At 37.2% G+C, this 10,445-nt stretch overlaps 1 protein-coding gene across 1 annotated transcript; it reads left to right on the plus strand.

Annotated features, from left to right (window-relative positions):
* The first annotated feature begins 3,828 nt into the window (after nt 1–3,828).
* On the plus strand, nt 3,829–10,441 carry igldcp (Ig-like domain-containing protein). Its single transcript, XM_029443538.1, is given in 8 exon segments — nt 3,829–3,950; nt 5,302–5,345; nt 6,283–6,599; nt 6,601–6,643; nt 7,256–7,346; nt 7,953–8,131; nt 9,274–9,327; nt 9,437–10,441. Coding segments are annotated over 8 exon segments (840 nt in total). The 5' UTR covers nt 3,829–3,924; the 3' UTR covers nt 9,523–10,441.
* Nucleotides 10,442–10,445: the final 4 nt, after the last annotated feature.

Here is a 10,445-nt window from a genome sequence, read left to right on the forward strand (position 1 = left end):
TATCTGAACAGAGAATACGCACATTCAGGGATTTTGACTATAAAAATTATCAAAATGATTGGAATCATACAGAACATGCAGTTATAGCACAGACCAGTGGACAAATATAGATTTAGATTTATGTTATTGTTATTTGTTTTTTTACTTTTCATGATGACGGGGGGCTGCCTCCCCTGACCGCACGTCCCTGGTGCCTCCGCAACCATGAACCTCACTGCACGTCACTGCTCAGATGTCGGGCTGCAGCTCGTGGAAGACTCTGGTCACGCGCAATGTAGTGGGGCGGATATGTCACAAATTTAAGAAAATATGTTCACCTTTGGCAGAAAGCATGACAATTTGTAGATAAGGGATTTAATGTATGCTGAATCGAAATAGATCTGGAGACATTTGATACGAGCAAAGTAACCTGCTAAAAAATAAGTTTTGGGGGGAGGGGGTGTTTTAGCCATTTTTGACGATTTCGTGCCAGCCAATTTGGGGGTGTGGTTGATTCCTGGCCTGTCACCTCACTATGGCTTCTTTGTTCATTTTCTCTTGTATATTTTTGGAATGGGAATATAATTACCTTTCAGGTCATGTTTCATAGATCACCATGTGATAGATATTGTACACATAAGTACCAAAAGCATTTAAATATGGACAGCTTCTTTTTACCGATGCGGATTGGTAGCGAACTAACATTACAGATTCCGAACATTAGTCAGCTAATTTGTTTTGGGGATTTTCTTCATCAATATTTGCAGTGCAGTGTTCAGTGTCTCTAGGTAAACAATCCGGCCCAAACTGGGTTTGCGTGACACCCTGCTACTTAAGTCGTTTGTCTTGTGTAACTATTTATTGACTTTATTGCCCTTCATGAGTTTTTTAATTGGTTTAGAAACTACCCATGGGGTTTTTCACTCTGCTACAAAGAGGGAATTAATGGCCCCTGTTTCACTGAAGGACTCTTGAGCAAAACAAATAAATGTAGTACTCCTACAAAGGTATCATTTATGATATCTGAAAACTACACTGCTATTTGTGTGTGGATGGGAGATAATGGACTCATCTTCTGGAAACTGGCTGTGGGAGGTACAGAGAAATTGGGAGATTTTAAATGTTCTCTCCCAAACTCCCAATTTAGGCAGACAGCACTCTTCCCGCACATCTCTTGACAAGGTTGTAATATTATATTTCATGCAGTAGATTAATTTCCCCTTTATACAAAATAAACAGTTGGATTTGAGCTGACCATACTATGTGTTTGCTTCTGTCCTCTTCAATGGATGTGCGAAGCACAAAAATAAAAACAATTTCTTTAACTACCAGATCATTGTAAGAATAATCATATTGCTCCACAGTATAATACATAATAATGTATCAACCTCTGTTAGATAACTTGCTGTAACCATTAATGAGCTGAAAGATTCATGGCTAGTTGAGAGAAGTTTATGTTTGTGTGTTGAGGACTGAGGGTGGTGCAAGTTACACCATCCAGGATCAATGATCCCTACAATGACTGATTTATGTCGCTGATTTCACTTCTTCAAGTCTTAATTTTGAGGTTGTATTCATTTTCCAGATATGCACTAATCCCACACTGGTAAGCATTGCTGAAAATCAAAATATTACAAAACCAGGGCCTGTCAGGCTCTGATATATGACTTATAGTGAGATGTTTCCAAACCATTTTGTCCATTTGTCTCTCCCTCTCTTTCTCTTTTTCTCTCTCTCTCTCACACACACACACACACACACACACACACACACACACACACACACACACACACACTGAACTTATAGTCACCTTCTAGTTCTAAAAGATCCCTAGTATGTCTATGGCATGGGGTGTCCAAAACGTTTTCACTGACGGCCACATACAGAAAAATATATGAAGGGCTGGGCCACTCACTCGAGGTGAGGTATATTGCCTTAAAAAAAATCTATCGATAGTGGCTGTGCGGCTTGTGGTTTTGTCCTAGTGTGAAGGTGTTTGGCAAAAGGTTAGGGTTATATATTGACGACAAAAAGTCCAACTGAAAATGGAAGGGATAAGTTGTTATGCCAAATGTACATTAAGAGGTGAAGAAGTGTGGCTTGCAGCCAGCTGCCATGCAGTGTTCATGGAAGGCTGTTTCCTTCTGCAGTGAGTGGATGTGAGAGTTACAAATTGCAGAAACTAAACTCTTTTGTGACTAGAGGTCACCCTGCAGAAGAGTATGAAGCCCCACCTCCAGTCTTTCTCTGCTACACCAGAGAGGCATAAATCAACATCGACACACTTGGCTATCCATGACCACATCCTCTCTGCCTAATGGGCCGTCACAATGTATCAGGGGGCGACAAAAAATGACTATCCGATGCCTCCTTCACAATGGATGGACAATATTATTTCCCAAAGAGAGTGATGACTTTTAGGCAACAGTGGAGTAATGATGCAGTAAAAAGCTATTTATTGCATCAATCCCTAAAATTCAAAAGATTGTGTCACAGTTGTGTAATGTCTAGTAGGAAGACGCTGCTCCCTGATGCACAGAGAACACCTTGTGTTTAGGTATATATTTCGTCAAAAATGGTCAAAACACCCCCTCCCCAAAAAAAACTATTTTTTAGCAGGTTACATTGTGCGTATCCAATGTCTCCAGATCTATTTCAATTCAGCATACATTAAACCACTTTTGTACCAATTGCCATGCTTTCTGCCACAGGTGAACATCTTTTTCACATATCTGCCCCACTAATGAGTGCAAAGGCAGAGTGCACGCAGGTAGACAGACAGGTCTGTCCAATAAGAAATAAATGACTTCACCACCACAACCACCTGGTTCATGAGTATCATGAGTCAAAATCATGAGCATAGACAAAATAAACCAAAAACAGACATAATATTTAAAAAAAAAAACAATCTTCCAAATTAAGCCTTATCCAAAAGGCTTTATCCAAATCCATTTTATCCAAAAGTCCTTGAATTTCTCCACACAGCACCTTGGAAGTAATAGTAACGCCCTTTAATTTTACATCAAAAGTGAGCATGTGAAGCATGGAGCCCTCCCTGCATTTAAACCAGCAAATAAATATAAAATAATCATTAACTTACAAATGAAGGTTAGGATCCGTGTGACACCTGCCATCATTTAGTAACCAGGTAGCCCACACGAGCTGCAGGAGCAAGAGTACTGATCAGTTCATTAAGAGAACAAACTGACTTTAGTGAGAGGAAGTGAGCGGGTACTTTATTGTGAAGCAAGACAGAGAAGAGACCACCAGCATAATTGGTGCAGAAAAAACAGAACACTGAATATTTTCCATTAAACACACACACACACACACACACACACACACACACACACACGCACACGCTCACACTCTCTCCCTCAGTCTGAAACTGATGAAGTTTAGGTTTCGTTTCTGCGGAGATCCGTCAATTCATCTGTGTATTTTATAAAATCCGGAACTGCTTCAAAATAAAAGCACTGCAATAGGCAAGAAATCAACTTTTATTTTGTTTTTAAACTTATATGAACTAATATTTTGTTTGTGCAACATTCACAGAATGGTAAATATATTTTTGTTTGTTTGTTTTTTGCAAATGACATTTCTGGGTATTTCTAGAAAATGTTTTCACACATTGATTTATCAATCCAGTGATGCTCAAGAACAGAATAATAATAATAATTTTAATAGGCCTATGTCGTAAAACAAAACTTTTTAATACTTTTTATCTGTAACATATTTGTTATTTGTATAACTTTTGATCCGTCATCTTGGATTCCAGAGTTAAAAAAAATAAAATGCCACCTTTATTTTGTAGGCTACACCGGAAATCGATATTCAGCGCTCATTTGACATGCTATCAGCGCCGAGAATAAACCACACATTAAAAAAACGTCCTTCGGAGGACAGAGAAGAGGACTGAACTCATTTTCCAAAACAGCAGACATCATGAAAACAGTCAGACAGCGACAATGGTAAGACATATTACACTTTACGTTGAAACTTAAAGCTTCATTCACAGTGAGTTTGATTTTTTTTTTTTTACTGTTTTTATTATTATTTTTATTATTTTACCATATGTGCTTGCAGAATAATCCAAGTATTTCATTTAATATGGCAGTAAATCAGATACAGGATTGAAAAGATATGCAGAATAAAAGCATCAGCAAATCATTTTATTCAGATACACACAGCAGTAATCTGTCAGTGTACGGCTGCATCATGTTGTGACCGCAGGTGGTGCTGCTGTTTCGTTTTTGAGTGTAAAACGAAACTTACTACTGGCTCCTGAATTGAAACTAGAGTCAATGATGCTCATTACAACATAATAATAGGAACAAATAATAAAAGTAAACATACATTTTTCTAAATCAGTATGAAGTCAATTCTGTTCAAACACACATGTTAAATGTAGAGAATAGCATGAAGCAACAGAGTACAGCTTAGTGTGTACATACAAATATAGATATTTATACAGAAATGTAAATAGGAAGAATAAACATCTAAGAACAGGATTTCTCAATCCTTACTGACACATGATGTCATTTTTTATGTTTCTTATGTTTTTAAACATCTGTTTTAAACAATATATACAGTCATATCAAAAAATATTTTTTAATTGAAAACGTATTTAATTGTTTTAAACCAACAATATATATATATATATATATATATATATATATATATTTACATATGAATATATATATATATATATATATATATATATATATATATATATATTTACATATGAATATATATATATATATATATATATATGTATATATACATATGAATATATATATATATATATATATATATATATATATATATATATATATATATATATATGAATATATATATATATATATATATATATATATATATATATATATATATATATATATATATATATATATATATATATATATATTCATATGAACCACACCCTTACATTATAAGTAGAAATCTTCTGGACAAATATTGAATAAATATGTAATTTTCAATAATGTCTATTAGTTTTTCCTGTATGATTAAGATTAAATGATGAATGTCTTTTACATTAAGGGTACCATATGTAAGATATGCCAGAATTTAAACTTAATACATTAAAACAGTGTTGACGTTATGTCAAAGACGTCTCTGTGTTGTGTTGCACACCTGCGGAGGGGAAAAATATCAATAAACTCTATCATCACTAAATCTTATATCCTTTATAAAACACATATACTATCGTATTTATTTGTTTTGATGCATGTGTGACAGATTAGGAAAAGTAAAAGCAGGTGTGGTCTCTTGTTTTTCTCATAAATCCTTTGATTTTTTCAGGTTTTTCATATATCTACACAGTTTCCTGGTTGGCAGTTTAGTTGGTGAGTATCAGCCTGAGATGAACACAAACACAGTTAATTCCACTACAGAGGTTATGGGGCTGTTTCTCTACCATTAGCTTCGCTTTAAGTTAACATGTTAACATGTTCAAACCTGTGCTGTCTGGAAACAAATCACACCGTCTCTTAAACCCACTGTTTAAACTAAAGATATGTGTCCTCAGAAACTGCACCTGTTGTTTAGTGTAAACACAGCTGCTGTGTTCTGCAGGAATCACCTAAATATCATCGAATCAAGGTTATATTTCACAAAATAATGTTTGTCTTAAATTATAAATAAGACACATGCTTGATACTGCAGTAGACTGTAAGGAGACAGAGTTATTATTTCAGGGACACAATGTTCTATGATATAATTTTAAACGGGTGTTGAGAGTAGTGCAACTAAAGGATAAATCACACTCTGTTTATTGTTCCAGTGGCGTTTCTAAATTCTCATTTAGTGTTATGGTCACTGAACTTTAGTTCAGGCCCCTGCAAAGGGTCACCAGATACATTTCATGGGTTGTGAGATTAATGGGAGAGGAAAGAAGAAAGAATTATAATTTGACCTTTCGGGCCTGTAGAAGTGAAACCATCTGACAAGTTTAGATGGGAAATATCTCTCTGATGGAACTGCTCAAAACTCATAGACACATGACAAGGAACCAGCAGCGTGCAAATCTTTTTCTTGGGTTTTAAGCACCACATTTATCAACGCTAATCTAACAGATTAGATGGACTCAAACCACAGCCTGTTTGTATCAAACATCTAAAAATAACTTTAACCAGCCTACACTAACAAATCAACACACAGTTAGATACAGGTACACAGTATGTCGGTAAGCATAGAACAAATATCCATAAAGAAATTAGGTAAATTAATATACTCCCCGTTGTTGAGGACATTTAGCTCTATTTTCTCCTCCTCTTCTTCCAGAGTCTTCTTCCCTGTCCTCCACCACCCTGTCCGTCACCTCCAAGGTGGGGAACCAGGCGGTGCTTCCCTGCAGCTGGAAGCAGCGCCTGCGGGAGGTGCCCCCGGCCGCCTGCCACGTCCAGTGGATGACCCCGGACGACACCGTGTTCGAGCTCCAGGGTGTACAGAAGTGGCAGGCGGAGGAGTTTGAGGGCAGGGTGGAGGTTCCTGAGGGGAAGCTGCAGTCCGGGGATTGTTCTCTGATCATCAGTGATGTTCAGATTGGAGACATGGGGATATACGAGAGCTTCATGGTGGTGGATGGAGTGAGGTCCACTAAAAACCAGGGTCTTCATTCAGAGCGTCAAGCTGTCTGTGTTTGGTTAGTTGAGGTTATTCTTTGATTCTCCTTCATTCCATATCCTCTACTTTCATTTCTATCTTTGTTTTACTGTTCTCGTATGCCTCCTCTTCTCCTCTTTCCTTTTCTGTTTTATTATTATCTTAATTTTGTGATTCATTTTATCACCCCTTCAACCTTTCTCGTGTTCTCTAACCTCATAACCTGAGACCTCATCTCCATCTTTCTCCTCAGTCTGTTTTTCTCAATTTAATAATCTTTAGTCATTTACTCTCCTCTTGTCCCGTGTCTTGTCTCATTACATGTCATTTAGCAGACGCTCTTATCCAGAGCGACTTACAGTGAACTAACTACAGGGACAGTCTCCCTGGAGCAGCTCAGGGTTAAGTACCTTGCTCAGGGGCACAATGGTGGCAGCCCTGGTGTTGACCTCACGTACCATCAGACCACTAGGCCATCATGTCTCATTATATTTAGTTCTCATTCTACTTTGTAAACTTTTTGTACTTTTTTTCCGTTCTCGTCTGCTGTCATCTTATATCTTCTTTTCTCATTGAATCTCATGCAGTCTCATTTGTATTTGTCTTTAACGATGCTTCACTCTTTTGATTTTGGTTTTGTTATCTCTCTCAGACCACAAATCCCTTCAGTCTCGAGTTCCAGGTGAGGACTTAGTTCTGGATCTCCACACCCGTCACTCTGTGAGAGTAGTCTTCCAGGGCAGGTGAGCTGCTCACATTCACATCCTCCGACCTTTTCATCATGTATACTCTCGTCTTTTCTTCTTTTCACGTTTCACCCACTTTCATCTCTTATTTTCTCGTCTGTGCTGCCACCCCCCAAACTCCTACGAAATTACTGTTTTCATCAAAGTAACACAGATTAGTTATGAGTCATGCAATAAAGTCTACTTATAAAATAGAGGCGAAAGAGAGAATGAATCATGTGGATTTTGGAAACAAAATACTTTATGTAGGAGAACTTTCCAAAGTAGGTAGATCTCATTTTGGAATTAAATGTAAATTAGTGTTCCCCTACTGATGTTTACGTCATGTATTGAGCTTGTCATGTACCGTTTGCCGGGACATGTACTGTACTTTAGTTTTGTTTCAGCTCCACAGCAGACACAGGAACCAGATGGTTGTATGTAATCATTACAAACTGCTTGTTTCAGAGTAAACCAAACCTTTAATGAGTCACTTCAGGCTTTTATTAAGCTGTGGTCCCTTCATTGTTTGCACATACTTGCAGCACGATAAATTGTCCTTTGTGAAAATATATTGAAGATAGTTTTGCCTCATTCTAACAGTCACTGAACTGTGCTCCACAGGAACAACTCGGAGTGGTCGGACCTGTGGGTGAAGGGGGATGAAAACAGTCAGCGTCTTGAAAAAGATAAGCTTAAGGAGCAGGTGAAGATAATGAAGTTAAAGAGCTCAGATGAAGGAACGTACAAAGTTCTGGATGGACATGGCCTCGCTGTCAGCACCGTGCAGCTCTTAGTTAACGGTGAGAAGATGATTCATCTATTAGTCCATCTCTTCTGATATTTGTGTCATTCATCAAGCTAAAACAAATGCCCAGTGTTCTCTGATTCCAGCTTGTCCCACAAAGTTCTGTTCCCACACAACTAAACTGCATTCTCAATTACGTTTAGAGGGAAACGCATTTCCTCCCGGATTATAGTCGCAGCTTTAAACACGTGGTTAACGATGTAAATTAAAACAAAGCAAAACTAAGATGTAACAAAGCTACTTGGTTAGGTTTACACTAAAGAGCATGGTTTTGGTTTAAAATAAGTATGTTTGTTATTCCAATTATGGACGTAAATGAAATGAATCCTGATCCTGTGTTTGTTTGGCCCATCCAGCCACCCGATGTCTTCCCCATGCAGACGCAGATTTTAATTAGAAATGTATTGGTGATTAAAAACATTAAAAACAAACGTGATCCTGGAGGAAATCTCGTGACGTAACAGACTATGGGAATATCATTTTTAGAAGACAAGGCTGAAATGTGAGGATGTTCTGCTTTTTAGGGGATTGGTACAGTAAATGTGAACATTTGCAATGTGAAACACGGACATGGGGAGTGAATATCACACAATGTCCGCAGGTAATTGCATTCCACTGTGAATAAGGATGGAAATGACAGACTGAAGAAATGTTTTGTTGAAAGGTTGTTCTTCTCATGTTTAACCTTTCAGAGGGAGGATACCAATAGAGTACTTCATTTCACACCCATCACGTTGATGGAAGCATTCAGTTGCGGAAAGTGCCACCACCAATGATTTTTACTAGAACACATTTAGAAAGTGTTTAAATGATTAAAATATGAATTAAATAAACCATTCTCGATTCACCACACCACAGACTGTACAGGTTTGAGCTGCTGCAGTAGATCTGGGTACAAGGATTGGATGCAGGTATCGATAGTACTTGTTCTGGCTAAAGGTGAAGCTGAACATGTTATCTGACCGGTCTGGTTGAGTTGTGGCTTTTCTTCCACTCCTGGTGTTGTTACAGCAGTTTGTCAGGACTGGTACAGCAAGTGTATTATTGCATGAAATCCTTCCTCAAAATGTTTTGAATTGAATAAGGATTTGCATCATTATCACACGTAACTGATGTAACTCTTAACTGTTTTTACAGAAGGCTCAACGGCTCTCAAACTCTACCAGACTCTCGACAATCAAGTACCAGCTGGTGAGATTTTTTTTTACTCCAGCACATTAACCAGACCTAAAGATATTAAGGGAAAAATGTGTAAGAAATATCTAAATAAATGTGATCTCCACCTTCTGATGTCTTCCAGATGGAGCTGCCAAAAGCAGCTGTTCAGCTCTTCTAATCTTGTCTGTTCTCGTCACGAGTTTCCAAATTCTTCTTCATCTCCTCTGAGAAACTGTAGCCAGCAAACAATGTAGATGTTCTCTGTCTGTCAGATATCATACTCGTGTTTCTGAGCTTTAGCCGGATAAGATGCGTGTGGTATTGTGTTGATTTTAAGTGATTTTAAGTTTGTATTTCTGTTCAACAGGCTGACTTCTAAAACAACTTTGGAGTCAAATGTAGTTTTCAAACTAAATGTGTTTTATAAGAATAATTCTTTAAAATATGCTGATTCACATATGTAAGAGTTAGAACTGAGGTAAACTGCTATTCTGGCTATTTCTAGTCCAGAAATACACCAACCAAGGCTAAATAATTAACATGCTCCATCTATTCAAATGTATCCAATCCAAATCCATACATCTAAAAAAAGAGTAAGAAAAATGATTTGATAGAAGGATATATGCAGGACTATTTCTTGACTTGGCAAAATGTAATAACACGAGGATTTCATGATAAATAGTTAAGAACACACTGAAGAATTATCAAGACTCTTGACAAAATTAAAATGCGTTTGGTGAATCTGACACTGAAAAAAGTGTATGTATAAACACGTGTGCGTATGTATGTATACGTGTATATACATACATACGCACGTCTGTACATACATACATACACGCGTGTATGTATCTACGTGTGTGTATGTACGTACATGCAAAACATGAATTATGTCCTAATTAGATACATACACATGCACAAGCGCACGTGTATGCATGTACATATATGTGCACGTGCGCATGTATCTAATTAGGACATAATTCATGTTTTGCATTAAATAGTAGCTGGTTTGTATTGTGAAAATTAAGTTGACCTACCTCATGTCTATATCCAATAACCTGGTGGTGTGATGTTATTCATATTTAGCTTGCCGTATGAAACTATAACCGATTGCATTTAAAAAATGAATAAAATAAAATAAAACAAGCTAACAC

Source organism: Cottoperca gobio, chromosome 11 (genome assembly GCF_900634415.1).
Source record: "Cottoperca gobio chromosome 11, fCotGob3.1, whole genome shotgun sequence".
Classification (NCBI taxonomy): domain Eukaryota; kingdom Metazoa; phylum Chordata; class Actinopteri; order Perciformes; family Bovichtidae; genus Cottoperca; species Cottoperca gobio.